General features: G+C 40.4%; 1 protein-coding gene across 12 annotated transcripts in view; it reads right to left on the bottom strand.

Annotated features, from left to right (window-relative positions):
• Nucleotides 1-21,922, bottom strand: part of LOC119737763 — a 70,017-nt gene that overhangs the window by 22,203 nt on the left and 25,892 nt on the right. For 5 of the 12 annotated variants that reach the window (XM_038212338.1, XM_038212345.1, XM_038212343.1 and 2 more), the window contains 19 exons: nucleotides 20,975-21,229; nucleotides 20,294-20,545; nucleotides 19,330-19,584; nucleotides 18,322-18,573; nucleotides 16,874-17,128; nucleotides 15,726-15,980; nucleotides 14,335-14,589; nucleotides 12,916-13,164; nucleotides 11,876-12,130; nucleotides 10,718-10,969; nucleotides 10,056-10,169; nucleotides 9,290-9,412; nucleotides 8,427-8,546; nucleotides 7,327-7,464; nucleotides 6,728-6,850; nucleotides 6,012-6,137; nucleotides 5,296-5,430; nucleotides 3,667-3,825; nucleotides 2,936-2,998 (listed from right to left, as the gene is read on the bottom strand). In XM_038212338.1, the coding sequence (XP_038068266.1) occupies nucleotides 2,936-2,998; nucleotides 3,667-3,825; nucleotides 5,296-5,430; nucleotides 6,012-6,137; nucleotides 6,728-6,850; nucleotides 7,327-7,464; nucleotides 8,427-8,546; nucleotides 9,290-9,412; nucleotides 10,056-10,169; nucleotides 10,718-10,969; nucleotides 11,876-12,130; nucleotides 12,916-13,164; nucleotides 14,335-14,589; nucleotides 15,726-15,980; nucleotides 16,874-17,128; nucleotides 18,322-18,573; nucleotides 19,330-19,584; nucleotides 20,294-20,545; nucleotides 20,975-21,229 (3,636 nt within the window). The remainder of the gene's footprint in view (nucleotides 1-2,935; nucleotides 2,999-3,666; nucleotides 3,826-5,295; nucleotides 5,431-6,011; nucleotides 6,138-6,727; nucleotides 6,851-7,326; nucleotides 7,465-8,426; nucleotides 8,547-9,289; nucleotides 9,413-10,055; nucleotides 10,170-10,717; nucleotides 10,970-11,875; nucleotides 12,131-12,915; nucleotides 13,165-14,334; nucleotides 14,590-15,725; nucleotides 15,981-16,873; nucleotides 17,129-18,321; nucleotides 18,574-19,329; nucleotides 19,585-20,293; nucleotides 20,546-20,974; nucleotides 21,230-21,922) is intronic. The other 7 variants (XM_038212342.1, XM_038212348.1, XM_038212344.1 and 4 more) reach the window with 5 other exon arrangements.

Here is a 21,922-nt window from a genome sequence, read left to right as displayed (position 1 = left end):
ATTAGAAGAACATTTAAATAGTTTTAATATTAATACAACGTCAGGTGATGACGTCATCATGACAACACTTCAGATTTTGGATATTAATAATAATATCTACCTACCCACCAAGTTTCAAGACGATCAGACTGACCCTTGAATGTGATTTAAAACAAAAAAAGTGTGTGACATCATCATGATGTCACACTTTTTTGTGTGCACAAAAGTATGACCTTACATACCTATTACAAAAAGAATTTTGAAATTAGCTTGTTCCGTTTATGAGATATGGCTTAAAGGTCCAAATATTCAAACATCTATATAAAATCACAAGATTACGTTATGGCAGGGCCAAAATGTAATTGTAAATGTTCATTATAATAATAATAATATTACCCTGGATTGGACATTTGGGAGACATCCCCATAGACTTGTGCACATAATTTTTCAAACTTAAACGTGCCCTAACCCAATATTCCCTTGTCCTTTTTCCATGAATTTCGGTATGTTTACTAATTAAAACCACGAGCAACAAATATAATCTAATGACAACAGTAAAATTGTGCTTCTAAGGGGGGGGGGGGCTGTGAAATTAGGGAGACATGAAAATGTCTCCCTAATATTAGTTATCCCGCGAGCGCGAGTGAAACACGGAATAATGTAGTGTGTCTGTGTCCCACATACCACAAGGCCGAAGGCCGAGTGGTATGTGGGACACAGACGCACTACATTTTCCGTGTTCCACAAGCGTGAGCGTGATAACGAATTTATCTTCAAGCAAACTTGACGCGCAGCAAAGTTGTACCATCGCTTTACACGAAACATTCAGCGGTTAAGCGCATGCAGCTGGAATGTCGCTCGCATCTTGGAACAGCGCAATACGCAAGATGCGATATGGACCGTGCAATACAGCCTCATATCACACTGTTGTTGCCATGGATCGACCGTTTGCTTGAAGATAATGACCGATGTCTCCCATTGTGCGAAGAAATTACGATAACATGTCTCCATAGATGGTACCATTTCACGTAAAATAATAATAATAATAAGCATTTAAGAACGCTCTTATTAGTAAACTAAATCACAGCGTTTACAGTATTATTATTACCCCTTATTTATTATTATTCCAAATACCATCTCCGCTCCCTGGAGAGTATACAGCTTGATGCTGCTTATTCAATCACAATAACCACCTCTGCCCTCACAGGTACCCATTTACTCCTAGGTGGAGAGAAGCAATGAGTGACAAAGCGCCTTGCTCAAGGGCACATGCACCATGACCCCGGCTGGACTCGAACCCACAACCCGCAGCTTTACCCACAGACCAAGAATCCAGTGCCCTTAACCACGACGCCACAGCACTCCATCCACAACAGTATTATACAGTATTAGTGTATTTATAGGAGTAGCCCCCTTAGAAAAAAAAATCATTTCAGTTTAAGTTTAGATGTCCCCCACCTTTCTTGGTAGTGCATCCCCCTGTTTGTTTACTTAAGTCCACGAGTCCCCATATACAAGCTGCCACATGGCCAAGCCACACTGAGTTTCAGCCAGCAGACCGGCAGTGTACAGGTCTCAGTATTTCATTATAAGTTCAAGCTCCTCCTAACCGGAGTGGTGTAACCCGCTTGGATTTTTTTCTGCCGGTCGAGTCAGTGGTGAGTTTACCTTTGTAAAATATTTTCCTCTTTTCATTTAGGCGAAATAAAAAAAGACATGTTCAGCATCCCCGCCCGCTTCCTTTTTGGAGGCCGCCTCTTTTTTCTTCTTTTTTTTTAACCGAAAAAAAACCGATAATTTTCAACAGTGACATCTTTATGGCCTCTTCATCTGTTGCATCTAGCCCATATAAAGCTCTATTGTCATTTCCTGAGTCCAATGGCGCCCATTTAGAAAAAAAGAAAAACTGGAAAAAGCCCAGTCGCGTGGCCATTTTGGAGGGGGAAAAAAGGGCCTCCCACTTCCTTTTTTTCAAAAAGGCAGGACGCTCAACATGACTTTTTTTATTTCGCCTTATTCTGTATAATTGTTTTCAGTAAATAATCTTTAGTGCCTTGAAAGTTTGTTTAGTTCACATAGTAAAAGTTGACTCTGGTCAGTCTAGATCTTGAGAACTTCCAGTTTTGAAGTTTAGATGTGGTCCTTAATTTTTTACCTTACTTCATTTGATGATGGTGAAGGTTTGGTTTTGATTTATTTTTTGAAGAAAAACTTCTTAGTTCCTCTTCAGTTTTTTAAAATTTTAATCCTTTGCGTTGTCAACAGGGATTTGGCCTTATTTACTGGTTGAGAGTTCATTGGGTTGTACATTTTCTTAGTATTAGAGGTTTTCTTAAATTTTTGACCATGTGCTTTGCTTTTTTTTATTGAATTTTCTTTGTACCTATCCTGATTCACATGGCCTGTGTACTTTTTCTTGTGCCACTGGACTTGTTTATTACTGGTCAAATCCTAGAGTTAGGGGATTAGTGTCTCCAACTTCCTTTTTTAGGTTTTATTCTTTGCTTTTAGTTTCTTTTTTCTTTTGGCTTAAGGCCATAGTATGTCAGTTTTCCAGGTTACAACGTCACCCGCATTTTTACCTATAACACATCCCGGTGTACCTACATACCAAGTCTTAACCCAATCAGACTTACAATTCTCTAGATATAGGGTCTTAAAGTTTGCACATTAAAGAAGACATCACCTGACCCATGATGATGTCATCATGATGTCACTCTTCGGTATACAAACTCACTATGGGGTCTTTACATAGGGTAAGTTTCATTAGAAATACGACTTTACAAGTTTGTTAATAGGTCAAAAGTGCTACAGTCAATAAAATATGTACAAAGTACATGGGATTTGGATTAGAACAAAAATAAAGAAAAATGGAATGTTGTGCCAAAGTGATGTAAATTGGTAATTAGGTTTTGCCCTTCACCGACGTATAAACACTGTATACTCAGTGTGTTACCTCCCGTTTGAAGGTTGGATAAAATCGCTTCAAGGATGGGACTGGGACCCACGACATCCTGCTCTATATTTTGTAAGAAGCAAACCAATGTTAATAACCAATCTTCTGCATATGCTGTTGTAGCAAAAATCATGACTTTTTTTGCTTTAAAAAAAAAAAGTCAAATTCTTCATCACAAACACAGGTTTACAGTCCTAAGTAAAATGCAAAGGCTTGAACAGAAAATATGGTTTTCAAAAATAAACAATATTAAAAAATGGAAAATGCATATTAAAATGAACAGAAACCAATTTGGCATTAAAATTTCAATGAGCGTAAAGCCCAAGTAAAAATGGCTTTTTTCATTATCTTCATTAACCAAAGCATCCTGGTGTGGTTTTTAATCCTAACCCTCCCCAATCCTCCGAAATCCTTCAGGCAGTTTTTGAGGATTTTGGAGGATTGACGCCAAAAAGTGTCGGTTGATTCTGGAGGGTGAATTGTGTCGCGTTTGTTGGCTGTAACCAGCGTTTTTATGTACGTTATGCTCAAAATCATCCGAACTGCTTCTGAATGTCATCAACAAATTCAAGAAATTGGGAGGATTGAGGCTGAATCAAATTTGTACATGGTGGCAAATGGAGGATCGAGGGTGGTCCCTAGCCAAAAGGGCCTAGGGAGTTGGGATGAACGAAATAAGCATTTTATAGGGCCATTACAGCCCGAACGTTTCCCAGTTTTTGATTTCTTACCGGTGGTGATGGCACAGTTGGCTCCGGTGAAGCCGTTAGCACACTTGCAGCTGTACTGCGAGACCAGGATGTTTGCCGAGTTGCTGTTGTAACTGTTGTAACAGGTAGCACCGTTCTGACAGGGGTTATCAGTGCACCTATCCAAGGATGGCACACCGACTGCAATACAAATAAGCACCAGATGAATGAGTTACCAGAGTTGCGTGTTACAGAGTTTATTGGCATGCTGACCAGTGGTAAACAAAATTTTGCTGGGGGACCACGAAAAAATTTCTCAACCCTTACCACCCCAACTCCATCAAAATCCCCCCCCCCCCATTTTGGGGGACTTGGTCCAGAAGGCCTGGCGTGACTAAGTATTGATGGAGTATGATGGACTTGGGCCTAATAGCCTGAAGCAGTGCTTGGGGTATCCGATTGATTTTGCCTAGCTTCCTGTTCTGCTATTGTGATAAAAGCCATGTGTAGCAAGTCCATGAATGTCATCCAGTGCATCAGTGATGGATTCCATTATGTCATGTACAGTTTTGTATTGGACGCAGTGATTGATGGATATTGATGGACTTGGTCCAATTCCTAGTAAAAGGCGCTAGGGAGTTTAGGGCTAAACTTTGTACTCTTGCATCCTGAACAAGTGAATGGACTTCATAAAGGAATTGGACAGTTGAAATAGCCAAGCTAGAATCATGTAATCGTTATTACTAAAGGTCAAAGGAATACATGTATGTGTAAAATTTCTCATGCTCTACGGGCCACTCTATGAACAACAGAGGGCGCTTTTACCACTTTCGAGAGCCCTGTGGATGGAACACACCGAGTGTGCGTACTCGTTCGTACACGTACAGCGCGAAATACGCACGACTAATTTTACTCTGAATGTGCTCCAAGCCGCAGCATCTTTGTGTGAGTTTCCGGCAACGTCGGCAGTGCATTGGAATGCCTCTCCCAGTGGTCTCCCCCAACTCTCCCTTTGTCACCGTTGAGGGGGTACTTGTGCTCGGAGCTCATAGTGTCCAAAGTGTTACATTTTCATCTTCGAACTGTGCAAGTTTTCGTTCAAGTATCATTAAAAATTACTCTAGAACTAGCCTACCGAAGTCTGTCACATCACTGGTTACCAATAGCTATGCACATCATAATGCACAGCAGGGAACCAGGATTTAGAAATTTCATGATGACATTTGACTATTTGCTGACTGGAGACATTCGAACAATGCTTTTTGTGCAAGGGCACGAATTACATCACAAATTTTCCCCTAGTAGGCCATCAACCTCGGTCCAAAATTTTGGTCACCGGTATCCAATGAGGGGAATAATCATCATAGCGATTTTTGGCAAGGTTTACGCCTCCAGAGTTGGAAAATATGTGACAGCATTGCAGCGGTGGCAGCTTTTTGGGTGTTATCACCCTTTTTTTACAAAATGTCCATCAAAATGCTTGTTACCACTCTAGGGGCGGTATACCTTGCGCATGCACACTATAATCATTTATGCCCTGATTTGATACTGACTAAACCCCCAGGCTGATGGCCTATAGTCAACTTATGGACCTCAAACAAACTTGAATTTTGATTGAATTTGCCAGAAAGCCTGTGTGTTTAAAGACGGCTGAATTATCCTGTATCTCACCTCTCGTAGACTGGCAGTTCTGACCGACGTAGCTAGGAGCGCAGAGGCAAATGTAGTTGGTTGAATCCATTGTGAGACAGCTAGCGCCGTTCAGACATGGGAAGCTGTTACAAGGGTTGGGATTAACAATCACAGCTAAAAAAAAAGGGGAAATTTAGACAAAATTATAACATGGAGAATACTTTTGTTTGTAAAATTGAAGAAAGAAAGTGGCTGGAGTGGGGTTTGAACCTTTGACCTCTGGATTGCCGTTCCAGTGCTTTACCAACCGAGCTATCCAGGGCTATATTTATCCCAAGTTTCCCTTTGTGGTTCATTAATGGTTTATCTGAAAGTTCCTTTTGTCATTTATTTGGAAAAAAGGGGGAGGGAATTGTTAAATTGAGTAACTGTCAGTAGGCTAAACTTTTTAGTTCTCTGCAGGTTTCTCTAAAGATGATTCTCAAAGTTTTCCACAAAAAAATCTATAAGTCTGGAACTTTTAAGAAACCCTGTCTGTCTGTCAATCAAATTGTGCTCACTGACCAATTACATCACGACTTGTGGTCAGGTGACCACGGGAGCACGATCACTCTTGGTAACAAGCACTGTGAGAACTGTACCCAACCAAATGGGGGCGGGGCTTATGGCAAATATTCAGGAATAGTCCGTTTCCCTTTTACTGTAATTATATCACAAACAAAAACATTTGTATACGATGATAGAGAAATAATTACGGATTTCGCAGTTGACACCAATGTGAGTGTTGGGGCATGAGCAGGCGTACGACGAGCACGTGCCCTGAATGACGCTGCAGACTCCACCATTCTGACAAGGGTTCTGCTCACACGGTGAGCTGATCGCTGCAGATAGAAAAATATTGAAACAAAACTTGAGCACTGGTGTTTAATTATATCATTCTATTAATAAAAAGAAGATGGTATATGGAACATGAATAAATATGATAATAATAATAATAATAATAACGGAGTCTTATATAGCGCACGTATCTACCAACAATTAGGTACTCAAGGCGCTGGAAATTATGTCTATTATTAAAGAAAGGAAAATAAAGTATATGAGAAATATGAGACCCATTATGTAGCACCTTATAAGGGTTGACAAGGGACATGATAATTTTCTAAATGGCTTCAATATAAAGGAACAACTAAGCTAGCAAAGTTACTACTAGATACGAACAAATTATCTGCAAAACCAGACAAACAAAATTAACAGATTTGTTAGCTGGTAACCAATTTTTTACTTTGAAATTGTACATTTTACGGAAAAATGCAATGAGAACCAATTAAAGCAATGCATATCATATGGCGGTTTGGCTAGTAACCCAGTGTTTACCTACTAAGTAAAGAAAATATGTGCATTTAACAACTCTTCAATTTTTATTTGGTTTCAGGAAAATTACGGCATGGATAAAAAGTGAAATTGGACTTACGGATTTCACAGTTGTAGCCACTAAAGCAGCCGTTGCACTGGCAAGTGTAGGAGTAGCAATTGTCGGACAGGACAGAGCAATCAGCACCATTGAGACAAGGGTTGGGATTGCAAGCGTCACGCTCTGAAAAAATGACATCAGAAACAAATTGGTTCATGTAATTTGACAAAGTAAGATAGTACAGGATAAATGTTGTGCCCTCCGGTAAAATGATTTCAAAACTGAAAAATGGTCAGAGCATGGGGGGGGGGTGGGAGAGGAAATATCCCCCACTTTTTGAAAGGCGGGGGCGTTGGATCATGCTCCCGTGCCCCCCCCCTTTTATTTTAGTCAAAAGTTGATGAATGTCTTTATATGTCTTCGCCAGTATGAAAAGGAAAGAAAGTAGTATCCAGACGCCACTTCGGCGGTTGTGTACAAAGTCTATGGAGAGTCAAGAATTTTTTTTAAAGTATTTCCCAACAAAACTGGAACTGTTTCTCAGGCCCAAATTCATGTCTTATTAACTTTTTTGCAATGACTGACCTTAATTGAGATTATATATGAAGGAAAAAGTGGCATCAGGTTGCAACATTCTTTCCTTTGAAAGCACTACTTACGGACTTCGCATCTTTCACCGCTAAAGCAGCCGGTGCAGGAACACGTGTACTCAGAGCAGGCGTAGATGTTGTTAGGATTGGAGGCTGGGACGCAGACTCCTCCGTTCCCGCAGTTGTGAGTGGCACACGCAGAAATTGCTGTTGGAGAATAAAGTGAGAATCTTTATGAGATTTTTCACAATTATAAACCGACAAGACGGAACAATTTAACAAAGAGAATGGACAATTATTGAGAACTGAAAGTGTTTTAACGTATAAATTTGTAAACAACCAACTACGTGAATCGTTACACAACCTCTTTCAATTCAATAGATCCATTCATGATTATAATACTAGGTCCTCATCCAAATTACATATACCTCAAGTCAGAACAACTCTTTCTCAACATACCATTTCTTTCTCTGGACGAAAAACTGGAACTTTCTTTCACCGTCTATAACTAATTGCCCTTCAAGTAATACATTCAAATATAAACTAAAAACATTCCTACTTAATTCTCAGAACACCTTATTCATCATTAAGTTGATTTAGCCGCTATTGATGTGTTGCTTATTGTCGTGTCTACTTTGTTTAATGTTACATATTAGACTATTGTTATTATTTCTAAATTCTATAATTAGTGTTGTTTGTCTTGTTTTGTCTTGCATTGTACATCCACCACAAGCATCGGCTTTTTAGGATGATGCTTCCACAGAGGGGAAATAAATGTTTACTGAATTGAATTGAACTGAATTGAGTTAAAATCTGAAATGGAATTTCAACAACATCTCTTTAAGATCAGATGTCAACAAACAAACATAAAAAAGGGGAAGTTTTTTTTTCTTCAGAATAAACTAAACGGCAAATAACATAATGCCTCAAACTATTAAAGTCTGTGGCCCAGTTGAAAAAAAATATTTCAACCAGTTCATACTTCGTGCAAATATGAATCGAATTTAATGTCACAAAACTTTCACAGCAATATATTTCCCAGAATTGATACGCGTTTCACTTTTGTGAATTTGCACTGTGAGAACTTTACGTGTTGTCACACGTTTGCATTTTGCCAAGTGTGAGAGGCTGATTTGACAATGAGGAGAGGGCGTTTCCTTCTAACTTACGGATGTCGCAGAAACGTCCAGCAAAGCACGGCGGGCACTGGCAGGTATACTCAACGCAGTTATCGCTGCTCACGCAGACCGCGCCATTGGCACATTGGTTGTTCTCACAGCTGTCCACATCTGTTCAAAGAATAGAAGACAATTGAACACAAAATGCATTGCCCTGTTGAAAGTAAAAGATCAACTTATCAAGATAGCTATTGCGTTAAAAATTATGATTTGTTGTTTTTGTTGCTTATGGGCTCCGTGCGCCAACAAAGAGGGCGCCCTTTTACCTAGCAACGACGTCCCATGGGCGGGACATTTAGCTGGTTGACGCGCACCGTTCCTTGTGTGTGACGCACGTACACCAGGGGAATTGTGTTATGTACACGCAGTGGTACATGCTACGGCCGCGCGTCGCGGCAAAATTGCAGTCAGGCAAGATGGCGTTGGTCGGTCCCCCCCCCAACTGTGCTTTCTTTGCCGGTGAGGGGGTACTTGTGAACGGGGCAGATTGGTTGTTTTACTGAATCTTGAAGATAGAATAAGTCAAAATTTTTATAAACTGCTCTTTGTATTTACAATTTCCAAATATTCTCCCTTCCATTTTGCTTTTGTAGACATGAAACGTGCATAAAATATTAGAGTACAGTTTTGTGGCACTACGTTACTCCTTACACATGAACTCAATATTGGTCAATCATGGCTAATCTATGGACAAATATGATTTTTAAGAAACTTTTTTCAATCTTGGATGTACAACATTTTTTATTAATCCTTTCTCTAAAATTGAAAACAAATGACTTGATCAATTCGAAGTGCACATTTCCATTCCTGCCAAAATATAATGTTTTTTAAAAGAAAAAAATACTTGAACTTACTGCGTTCGCAGAATTGTCCAGTGAAGCAGGTCGAGCACAGGCAGTCATACTGAGTACAGGAGCCCGACAGTGCCCCACAGACCGCACCATTCTGGCAAGTGTTGCCATCACAGGCATTCACAGCTGATGATTCAACCAAGAAAATATACAAATAAATTCGGTGATTAAAAAAAAAAGTGGTTTGGCGCAAGTAAAATATACATAGCAATAAATATATTGAAAAGCGAAGCAGGTTGGCATAGTGTCTTCTTTCCTCGCCTTCCACTTCTATGGCCTAGGTTCGGCTCCTACCCTAGTCAACATGTGGATTGAGTTTTTAGACCCTACCCAATTCCATGTGGTTTCCCCCCCCCCCCCCAGAATGTTCTTTGGGGTTTTCCTCCCACCTCTAAATTTATTGAAAAGCGAATCAGGTCGGCACAGCGGCTTTTTTCCTCGCGTTCGACTCCTACCTTGGTCCACATGTGGATTGAGTTTTCAGTCTCTACCTGATTCCATGCCCTGTTCCCCAGAATATTCTGGGGTTTTCCTTCCACTTCTAAATATATTTAAAAGCGAATAAGGTCGGCACAGCGGCTTTTTTCCTCGCGTTCGACTGCTATGGCCCAGCAAACTCTCCAAACAGCATCGAGTATAAAAAAGCTCATGACATTTAATAAACCATAAAACTGCCATTTTCAAGAACTTAACTCAAACGACCAACAGCACACTTTCATGTGTTGGTTCGCTTGCAACATATTTCGCTCTCCTTAAGAAAAATACTCACATTGTTCGCAACGATCGCCGGAGAAACATTCGGTACACAAGCAACGGTAGGACGTCAGTGTTTCTGCGATACATGCTCCACCATTCAAACAGGGCTGGGACAGACAGGGATTGGCTGAAATTGAACACAAAAAATTAAAATCCATAAATATGTGTAAACCAGATTCTATAAAATGAATAACAATTCTCCAATTTTTTAGTTCAATGTTAGTTTTTATAGAATGTTGAAAATGGAGGAAATTAAAATTGGAAAACTATTACGCGCATGTTAATGGCCTGAAGATGTCAAAATTGTTGAATATTAGATGTGCTGTTTTTATTTGTAGATTTTGTGCTTTCAGATATTAATGTGTTTTGTGATAATTTGTGTTTGATATTATTGTATAATATTAATTTTGTGTTATATTTTGTATATACAATATTTTGTACAGCAGTATTTCTGATGTTTAAATCTTTATAATACTAATGTTGATTTTTATGTCTATTTTTAATAATCAAGGTTTTTTTGAACTTAACTTTTGAAAAATATTTTAAGTGCCTTGGAGCATGTTTCATTTTACGGATGGGCTCTATTTAAGTCCCAACATATTATTGTTATTAACTGCCCACAAATGTATTTTTTAATTTGTATATGGTTATCTTTCTTTCTATTGAATGATGTACCTTCATTGACGATGACCGTGAATATGCAATTGGCGAAGTTGCCGGCCTCGTCCTCGAAACGGAAAGTGACTCCGGTTTCGCCAGCTGAAAAGAGATCCCCGGAGTTGTGGGAGTTAAAGACCAAGTTGACAACGCCTGTGTTGTCCGTCGCTACCGGCTCGGTAAACTGGACGGCAATCGGCCCGGTTCCCGTCAGGATGGTTCGGGTGATGCCTGCAGGGCAGTTCACGACCACAGGATCAACGGTATCCACTGCCGAGAAAAAAGAAAAGAGGAATTTTTAAGAAGTGAAAATTGCTCAGAAATGAAAGCATGTATTAACGAGAAATCATGTGATATTACTTAGACACAACGACATGGATTGGAGCTCACAAATTCCCAATTGATTTGTTGCTTGGTGCTTGGAGAAAAGAAAACGTACATCATACTTCTTTGGCCACATTGTGCTTTATATGAAACTAGTGTAATTCACCAATCGTTTGAAAGTGCACTGGTAACCATAATGTAAAGATTGGCTATTATGCGTGGGTACCGGGTAATACATCTGCAGTGGTGTTGTCCGGGTACTTGTGAAAGACTGCAAGTTATCACAAGTTATCACAAGTTGTCACAAGTTGTCACAAGTTGTCACAAGTTGTCACAAGTTCATACAAGTTCATCACAAGTTCATCACAAGTTCATCACAAGTTCATCACAAGTTCATCACAAGTCCATCACAAGTCCATCACAAGTCCATCACATGTAATCACAGGTAATCACAGGTAATCACAAGTAATCACAAGTAATCACAAGTAATCACAAGCTGTCACAAGCTGTTCACAAGTCCATCACAAGTCCATCACAAGTCCATCACAAGTCCATCACAAGCTATCACAAGTTCATCACAAGTCCATCACAAGTAACCCAGTACAACACCAAATCATAAGCAGTTCAACTGAACCGTAACAACAGCATTCCTTTGGTGTTGTTTATCCCCTTGTACTTGTGATTGGGCTTGTAAACTATCTTGTGATAAACTTGTGACCAGACTTATGACTTATTACGATGGATCACAAGTGCATCGCAAGTCCGATCACAAGCAAATCACAAGTCCTTTCAAAAGTATCATGAGTCAGGCTCGCAATCTAGAAACTAGAGACAAAAACATAACCTCCTTACCGGCAATAATTGTGACAGTGAACAGGCACCTCACTTCGTTTCCAGACGGGTCCATCAGAGTGTACATGACGGTCGTTTCGCCGACGGGGAAAAAATCCCCAGGCTGGAAGTTTCTCTGGGAGATGATGACCTGCTGTCCCGTGTTGTCGACGGCGGTGGGCTCGTTCCACGTCACGGTCTTGCCGCTGAACCCAAATTGGACCTGATCGACGATGTTGCTCGGGCAGGTCTGAAGGACTGGGGGGATGGTGTCGACTGTGATCAAGACAAAAAAATACTTGTAAAGATTGCCCATATTGGGTTTGGCCATGGGCCTTGTCACATTTGGTTTGTTGACGTTCCTCAATGCTTGTGGCCTAATTTGACCAAGCTATGACTTCGGAGCAAAACTTGAAAACAAACTTTGCTCAAATTAAGGCAGTAGTATTAAAGGCATGGTACATCATTTGTCATTTGTGCATTTTTTTTTTCGTTTGAAGCAATGAAAGTGCTCAAAATCTAAGGATGTGTGCTTCACAACTAACCTAATGAAGTTTTAGCTCTATGAATGTTGTATATTCCTAAAAAAAAACCACTATTCTAGGATCTCGATTTCAATTCAAAAGTTTATATAAGACTCGGTGAAAGGATGTAAAAACATTGACTCAAAATAAGCCCTTTATAATAGTCAGTATTACCCCAAAAAGAGCAATGATCTTGTCAGAATCGAAACATCAGGTCTAACTTTTACGTTTTGCTTATTTCAGGTCAATCTAATCTGTGAGCCATTCAAAGCCATATTTAATTTATAAAAATTAAAAAAATTAAAAACGTGTGAATGTTTTTTAAATTTGTACTTCTTGAAGTGTTTGCAATATTGTATATAGATTTTGTTTTGTAGGTTTTTATTCTTATTGTAAAATGTTTCATCATCATTATTATCATTCGATATATATTTTTTATTCAGTCTTTTTACAAGGCCTGTAATTGGGAGGTTATTCGCTGTTAACTAAACAAATAAAATAAATCAATAAATAAATCAATAAATTATGTCCATGTACCTTCCACAATATTGACGAGGAAACTGCAAGTGTTCTCGTTTCCGGCGGCGTCCCTGTATCGGTAGGTTACAGTGGTCTGCCCAGTCGGCAGGAAGGTGTTGGGATTGTTGGTAGTCTCGACTAGACTGAAGGCCCCCGAGTTGTCCGTGACCGTCGGGAGCGCCCAGGTGATGACGGCTCCACCGGCGCCAAACTGAACAATTTCGTTGATGCTGGGTGGGCATCTGACCTCAGGTGGCACGTCGTCAGCTGCAGTAAATAAAGGATAAAAGATACACCCTTTAAACAAAAATCATAAGATCATCACGGTTCACCCATGTAAACAAGGAGCTTGGAAATGTTGCACAGGAAGCAGAGCGGTGCGGAGTGTCATGGCCGAGCGGTTAAGAGCACCAGACTTGATCTCCGTGGTGTTTCAGATCAGGAGAGTGTGGGTTCGAGTCTCGGTCTTGACACTCGTGTCCTTAAGCAAGACACTTTATTGCTTCGTCCTTTGGATGGGACGTAAAGCTGTAGGTCCTCTGCATTGTGTAACGCACGTAAAAGAACCCAGTCACACTTATCGCTAAGAGAAGGGGTTTGCCCGGTGTTTCTGGCAGTGGCTGCTTAATGCGCCGCAGCACCTTGTAAACCCTTATAAGGTGCTTCCATCCGCCACGCATCTTGCTTCAAATGCATGATGAATTACACATATCTCTTTTGTCTTTTTCATAAACCAACTTTGACAGACTAGGGGCTATTTTACTGTGCTGCAAACTTTGTACCGGTTGTGAAATGCATATATTATTATTCATGGTTTATTAAAAAACATTTTCCATCGCAGCCAAAGGCTGAATTAGGGAAAAACAATACATTTGTTCAATTTACATAAAAAGTAGAATAGTCTTAGTATAAAACGACCAACAATTAGCACACAGCGTTAGACACCAAAAAAATTAAGAAGAGCGAGCCAACAATACAATTATGAATATATGTAGTTATACGTTCAGTTAAAAAAAAGGTTATTAGTAAAAAGAGATATCAAAAAATTAAAAAAAAATGAAAATACTGGAAGAGTAGGACTAAACACTTTAGTACAATGAATTTCATTGCTTTGCAGTGCTGCAAAATGGTCATTGACAAAATAAATAGATATCTATTGAGTTGTGTTCAAAAGATTGATCAGATGTGGCACAGGACTGTTCTTAAATCTAGAGGTATTGCACTTGAGTTCAGTTAATTTTGTTGAGTTCCTCAGATTGTAGCCAGATGTTGACCTTGTTTGCGGACCTAGACTCTCAAGTTTTGAGTTCTTGAGAGATTTCGCAAATGCAATGCTCAATTGTTCTCGTCTATGCTCAAGTGTGTCTAGTTTGCAGACTTGTAGAGTATCACAGTATTTATATTGCTCAATATAAATAACTTAACAGTATTACAAACCTAGTTCTGTCACAGTCACAGTGAACATGCACAAGGCCTGGTTGCCAGCTGCGTCGGTGAAGGAATAGGTCACTTGGGTCTGCGAGTTGGCGTTAAAGAAGTCTCCAGAGGTGTGCGTCTGGGTGGGCGTGAAGGCGCCGGAGTTGTCGGTGACAACCGGCTCTTCCCAAGTTGCAGTGGCTCCTGGGGTCTGGAAGGGCACATTGATGGAAATGGCCGGTGGGCAAGAGACGACCACTGGATCCACATTATCACCTAAAAGAAAACGAAGAAAATCTTTCCTGTTAGCTAACATGAATGTGCTAAAAAAAATCCAAAACTTCAAAACGGTCAGTTCCACCCCAAAACAATTTCACATGCCCTTTAAGTGAAAAAAAACTTCTGCAACTCTGTCCGGGTTTCGGAGGATCAGGTTGAAAATGCGAAAACTCGTTTTCTTCTTTAATCTCCCTACTTAATTTTACTAAGTAGAAGACCATGTCCCTATTAGGTTTTGCCCTTCACCGAGTATAAACACTGTTTACTCAGTGTGTTACCTCCTGGGTGAAAGTTGGAAAAAAATCACTCTGGTGGGGACTCAAACCCACGACCTCCTGCTTTCTAGTGCAGATGTCTTACCACTCGACCACCGAACTTATACGGGATTGGTTGGCTGGTTCGAAGACCATGTCCTTCAAAAACTATCACTCACTCTGATTCACATAATGCTTAAGGACCAAATCCATTGAAATCCACCACTGATGCGGGTGGGTTTTAATGGACTTGGTAAAGTCAGGGTTTAGACAAAAACGTGTGCCGATCTTGCACTTGTCACGTATTTAAAAACTGTAAGGCACGTTCTAAACGCCGTGCTACTGCCACGCAAAACTTCATGAAAATGAGTGAGGCAATAGCTCGTCTGCAGCACGGTAGTTGTCAAATGCATAATGCATCTTGAGTAATGGGTCAGGTTAAAGCCGTTCTTATGAACTTCTGAAAAATAGAATTAGCTGTTGCAAGCTGCTTACCAACCAAAAGGACCATATGGTATAAATGCAAAAAAATAGTAAGTGGCCCGACGTTTCGACCCTAGCAGAGTCTTTCTCAAAGGCTAAAAAAAAACAAAAACAAAAACATCACACTTATGAACTTCTATGAACTTTCAGCATGATCAAAATAGCCGCACCAATTTCACTCCCCGCGATGCGGACCGAGAGAGTGAATTGTGAGCATGTGCATTACTAAATTGTTTGCCCCAACTCCGAATTGAATCAAGTTTGGCACAGCACTGGCATGATGTTTAGAGCAGTGCCGTGCCACTGCCATTCGGAATGACGACAGCACATCGTCGTGCCGAATTTTTAAAAAAAAAGGCAAATTAATTCTAGAACAGGCCTAAGGATCACACTCACCAAGTTCAATCACCCTGACGATAAATGAACAGATAGCCTCGTTTCCAGCTGCGTCAGTGAACGTGTACATCACCACGGTTTCGATTCCGGTTGCAAAAAAGGAACCGGAGGCGCGGTTCTGGGTCGTACCAACATTACCGGAGTTGTCGGAGACAATAGGCTCGTTCCAAGTGACGACCGTGCCACTCGTCAGGAAGGGAACAAATTCGGTGATGTCCGTTGGGCATTGGGTCACAACAGGACGGGTTGTGTCCCCTGCGGATTCAGAACAATCATCAAATTATCGAAATACGTTATGAACAACGGAAAGTAATATTCAAAGATGTATTAATTCTCGATCATTAGCCCTAACTACACAAGTATTTCATAAATACTTTAAAATCCAACACTTTGCTAAAGAACTGTAACAGATTTGTTGTAATTAATCTGAGAAAGTAATGGCAAAGCCCAACACAGTATCGACTACTGGGCTCTTTCCAACAAAATACTGCAGAAAACAAATGTGGCTTATTTCTAGAAAGATAAGAGTTACAAAAATGATATAAAAATTGTAATATTTGACATGTCGATGCATAAGATTTTTTTAAAACATTTTCAAAGTCATCAAGTATCATTTGCTTTTCATACATTTTGCTCATTGCCAATAATAACACCACTCGATATCCAAGAAGAATGTTCAAAACCAAATCTGTTGAAGTTTCAGCTCAGTGGATATTACACTTTAAAAAAAAAAAAAACCCAAAACATGCACAACCTTTTGATCACAAAACACAATTTTGTCAATAGCACTATATATTCCAAAAATCAATCAATTGACTGATTGTTGACATCACCTACACTTCTTGATTTCTTCAAAACAAAAGCAAGCCAGACAGAAAAATTTCACGGGGTGTTTAGTACCAGTACGACCTTTCATGCAAGATTTTTTTATGATAACTTCGAAGTTACGTTTGGGTTAAATCCAACTAAATGCATGTAAACAAAATTCTCAAAAATTACTGAAACAAATTGAAAGAAATAATACATCGACTTATCTTTCCGGGTGGTTAACAATTCTGCAGTTCAGTCATAATGATGGATTAAGCAATTCTTTTCGAAAAATGAATTCCATTTTTATTCGTTTCGAGGGTAGAAAATATAGGACCCACCTAGCTCCGTCACAGTCACAGTGAACACACAGAAATTCTCGTTCCCGGCCGCATCCCTGAACGTGTAGCGAACCTCAGTCTGAGTGTTGGCGCCAAAGAAGTCTCCAGAATTGTGCGTCTGGGTTGTCGTGAAGGCTCCGGAGTTGTCAACCGCGATTGGCTCGGTCCAGGTGATGGCAGTACCGGTGCTCTGGAAGGGAACGCTCACGGCCATGCTGTCTGGACAACTGGTGACTTCAGGGGGGATTGAGTCTCCTAAACAGTGACAGCAAATAATGAAAAGTGAGAAGTAAACTTGAATCCTCGATCCTGATTGGTCGATCCATGGCAACAAGCCATGGCAACAAGCTATATATAACCATGTAGCACAGCCACGGTCCATACCGCACTCCGCGTGTTGCACTATTCCAAGATGCGCGCACCATTCCGTACAAACACGCACGTGTATAGGATAAGCGCTGAAGTTTGTGTACAGCATGCGTTTCATCTTTATTGTGCGTCAAGTTTGCTTGAAGATAAATTTGTTATCACGCTTGCGCTCGTGGAACACGGAAAATGAAGTGCGTCTGTGTCCCACATACGACTCGGCCTTCGGCCTCGTGGTATGTGGGACACAGACGCACTACATTATTCCGTGTTCCACTCGCGCTCGCAAGATAACTAATAATAAACAATCGCTTGTAATGTAAAAGCGTCTTGATTTTGTGTGAAAAATTTGTTGCAAGTGTTGATCTTCAAAAACTAAAAAAAAATTACAATTCCAGTAGTAACAAATGGATTTTCCATTTTTGTTTTTAATTTGTTATAATTTTCCATTCTTTTGCTATAGATGTTTGCTCTAGTATGCCTAGTATTTGTTTGTTTAAAGCTGCTCTCAGGTTGACTTTTATGCTTGTGCCGCGACGGATCTAGCCTCGATAAAGGCGATTGTCGATAGTGTTCATAAGATATCTAGCCCTTCGCTATGCACTGTGCGAAGCGCAAAAAGCAATCTCATGTGGCTACAATATGCAAATCAGTTGGCGAAGAAGGAACATTCGTTCTACAACATATGCATATTGTAGCCGCGTGAGGTCGCTGTTCATGGGGCTAGCGCATAACGTGCGGCTAGTGTTGATGTTTTAATTGTAGCTAGATGCCTTGACCAGGGCTAATTCCATCACAATGCAAGCAACTCGCAGGACAACCTGAGACTGGCTTTATTAGAACTTAACATTTGGTTGAACTCTTAATTATTTGATATTTAAATTTCTTGATGTGACTTCTGTCTTTTTTTTTAAAAGGGCAAGTGATTACATTTATCAGATTTACTTGTGCCGTCTCAGTATTTGAAAATGCTGCTTGTTACATTATTTTTAATTTACCAGAACAAAAATAGAGAAAACTGTGACAAGATCAACATATGAATAAAAAAACCTTAAAAGAAGTGGGAAAAAAAGTCTACATACCTATCTGAATGACTCTCACGACAAACATACACTCATTTTCGTTGTTAGCTGCGTCACGGAACGTGTAGGTGACTGTTTCCTCGCCAACTACGAAGAATGATCCCGAGGCGCGCGTCTGAATGGTGTCAAAAGCGCCGGAGTTGTCGGTAACAGTTGGCTCGGTCCACGTTACCGTGGTGCCGGTGCTCAGGAAGGGAACAAACTCGGTTATGTCATTAGGACAGACGGCCACAACGGGTGGAATATTATCACCTGCGGGGAAACCATATTTTGTTAATTTGCAGCCGTGCATTTTAAACACTTCTTGCGTGGAAGCAGTTGATATTTTAAATATGCGGTGCTGGCTGGCCGTTGGGGGAAGGAAACTGCAGTTATCGATAGGGGGCACCCTTTTGTAGGCTTTCCTATTTGGTTAATGTTGCAACCCCTCCCTGCCTATCCGGTTCGTTAGTGTGACGTCATCTGAATTCAACCATACGTACTTCACACAGTGTAGCATAGCACGAAAGGAACCAGAAGTTAACGCAACTCGAGCGTTTATCCAATGGGCGCTAGTTATCAGCGGTGCGCGAGCGTGCATGACGTTTTTTCTAAAGAACCGGATACCACGCCAACTGCAGCGTACCAGCCTTCCCTGTTAATGTTTCCACAGGCAGTACCACTAGAGAGCTTAGTTTTTATGTTCACCCAGATGTAGGGACTAGAGTGTAAAAAGGTAAACTTTGATTTTCTGGCAAATGTTGAAAACAGGAAAAGCAAAGAACAAAATCTTCTTAGCCATTTTCCGCCGAAAACCTTCATAATCCAATAGAACCCAACAAAACCCAACAGAACCCAACAAAACCAAACAGGACCAAACAGAATCCCACAGAACCAAACAGAATCCCACAAAACCAAACAGAATCCAACAGGAGCAAACAGAATCTAACAACATTACAGCATCTGACTACATTATCCATTTGATGCTGTCTGATAAAATGTCCTAGTTTAAAAAAACAAAACAATTACCTTGTTCAATAACAGTCACAGTGAATATACAGAAGGCCTCATTGCCAGCAGCATCCCTGAATGTGTACTGAACCTGGGTCTGTGTGTTGGCGTTAAAGAAGTCACCAGAATTATGCGTCTGTTCTGTCGTGAAGGCTCCAGAGTTGTCGGTGACTGTGGGCTCGATCCAAGTCACAACGTTTCCAGCGCTCTGGAATGGCACAGTGATTGACATGCTCTCCGGACAAACCACCGTCATTGGCGATTCATTATCACCTTATTGAACAAACAAAAACAAAAATTTTGAAAATGAGTAACGGAGACTTGGGAAGGATTTTTTTTTCAGATTTTCTTGAAATAGAACCAGTAAAACTATCGTACTCTCCTCATCTTCTGGACAACAAAAACCAAAGAGAGAAAGGGTAAAATCCATCTCTTTTTCTATTTTTTAGTCAATATAAATTTGCCTCACTTCAAATTATTTCATAAAAAAAAAAAACTCAAGAAAATTCTTCGTTCTCATTTTTAAAAGCTTTAATTTCTGGGTCTATGCAGTTATTGGGAAATGGAAGGCACGTTGACCGTATGATTTGGTGATAACTGGATATGGATTGAGAAGATCTGTGGAACTAGAGTGGAGAGTTCTTGGAAGATGGTATTTGGTGATTAATTCTTGGAGGTTAAGTGGGGCTAATCCATGTATGCATTTGTAAATCAGAACCAATAATTTGAAAGTTATCCAAGATTTAGCTGGCAACCAATGCAGCTGATGTAAAACTGATAAAATTGGTGTGCGTTTTGGAGAGGCAAAGGAAAAGTCAATGCTAGCATTCATGGTGTATAATTCTTGTATTTCCAATAGAAATCATGTTTGAGGAAGAGTAGATTAATCTCACGGTTTTTATTCTCACTCCCCAAACATTCTTTTCTAGGCCAACGGGCCCGTGGTTTGGTATTTTATAAATCAGTTCAAAAAGGCACTTACCAAGCTGAATGACCCTGACAATGAATGTGCACGTGGCTTCGAGGTTGGCCGCATCCCGGAATGTGTAAGTGACCGGAGTGTCGCCAACCGTGAAGAACGATCCCGAGGCGCGAGTTTGGATGGTTTCAAAATTGCCCGAGTTGTCCGACACGACCGGCTCGGACCAACTGACGGTGGTGCCGCTGGTGAGGAACGGCACAAACTGGGTCTGGTCCGACGGACAGGAAGTTATCGTAGGGGGGACAGAATCACCTAGGAGAAATTAAACATTAACATTGAACAGTTATTTCTTGAATAACAAAAGTTAGCCACCAACAGTCAAATCGTATTTCAGTGTTGATGCTCCATATCTTCCATCAACAGACAATAGCAGGTGACTGGTAGGCACAGCTGGCTGATCAATTTCCTACAGTCAAAGCTTGCCTACATCAGGTTTCATAACAACCACAGCCAGTCAATCCTGCTTTATGAAGGCAGGGAGCGCTCAACTGTTAAAAACAGTCACTTGATTTATTTTGACTGCTGGGCTGTTAAAACTCTTTCAGAACACTGAAAATGCCCACAATAGAAAAAAATAATCAGTTTCTTTTTAAATAAAAAAAAACATGGTAAAATTGTTCAGAAAAAAATCAGATTTGTTGAAAAGCAGAGACTGAAAATCATTAAGCACTTGCAACTTACCTAGCTGTGTCACTGTAATGGTGAACACACAGACGGCAAAGTTGCCGGCAGCGTCGGTGAATGTGTACTGAACCTGGGTCTGCATGTTGACGTTAAAGAAGTCTCCAGAATTGTGCGTCTGCGTCGTCGTGAAGGCTCCAGAGTTGTCGGTGACTGTGGGCTCGTTCCATGATACCGCGGTTCCGGTGCTTTGAAAGGGAACCTCCAGGGCCCTGTTCTCTGGGCAGACGCTGACAACGGGTCGGTCAGTATCCCCTGTGAACAAAGGCAAATCATTGTAAGTGCTCGCTGAAACATTCAAAGTTCAAAGAGATATATTTCAGTGAAATCTAGTGCAGATAGAAGCACAACAACTAAGTAAAATAGAACCATTCACCGGTTGACTTCATTATACGGTACCATTTCTCACATCATCCGATGTCACCAGAACAGTGTGCGGGCAGCACTCCGATTTCCCCGTGCGAAATATTTATGTTAACCAATCAGATCCACAAAAGGAAGTCACATGTTTCAAAACTGATGGCATGCCATTTTGTCATGTGACTGTTCATCATGTGACTGATCATCATGTGACGGAATCGTGCATATGTGCGGTTTTACGTTGCGGACTCCACAACAGTGGGGAAAACAAAATACCGGTGATCTGGTGAGGTTGGTGAACTGATAAAATTGGAAAGGCGTACATGGTGATATAGTTTCAAATCTTCAGTTTTAAAAGTAAGCTCTATGGCATTTCTCTTCTCCTCTTGAAAGTTAGCAACTGTGTATTGCAGAGTCAAGCCCAGAGTAAGCCTGATTCATCATATTTGTCTTCTAAATTGTTTTGTCTAAAGATTTCTTTATTTTGTTCCTACTGTGTGTTTAAAGAGCAATTTCCATGTTTACTTTTCATTATTATCAACTGTCAGTTAGTGTTTTATCCATCTTTTTTGGTGCTTGCGCTGTTGA

Source organism: Patiria miniata, unplaced genomic scaffold (genome assembly GCF_015706575.1).
Source record: "Patiria miniata isolate m_02_andy unplaced genomic scaffold, ASM1570657v1 HiC_scaffold_3, whole genome shotgun sequence".
Classification (NCBI taxonomy): Eukaryota; Metazoa; Echinodermata; class Asteroidea; order Valvatida; family Asterinidae; genus Patiria; species Patiria miniata.
This window is presented reverse-complemented; position numbering and strand designations above follow the sequence as displayed.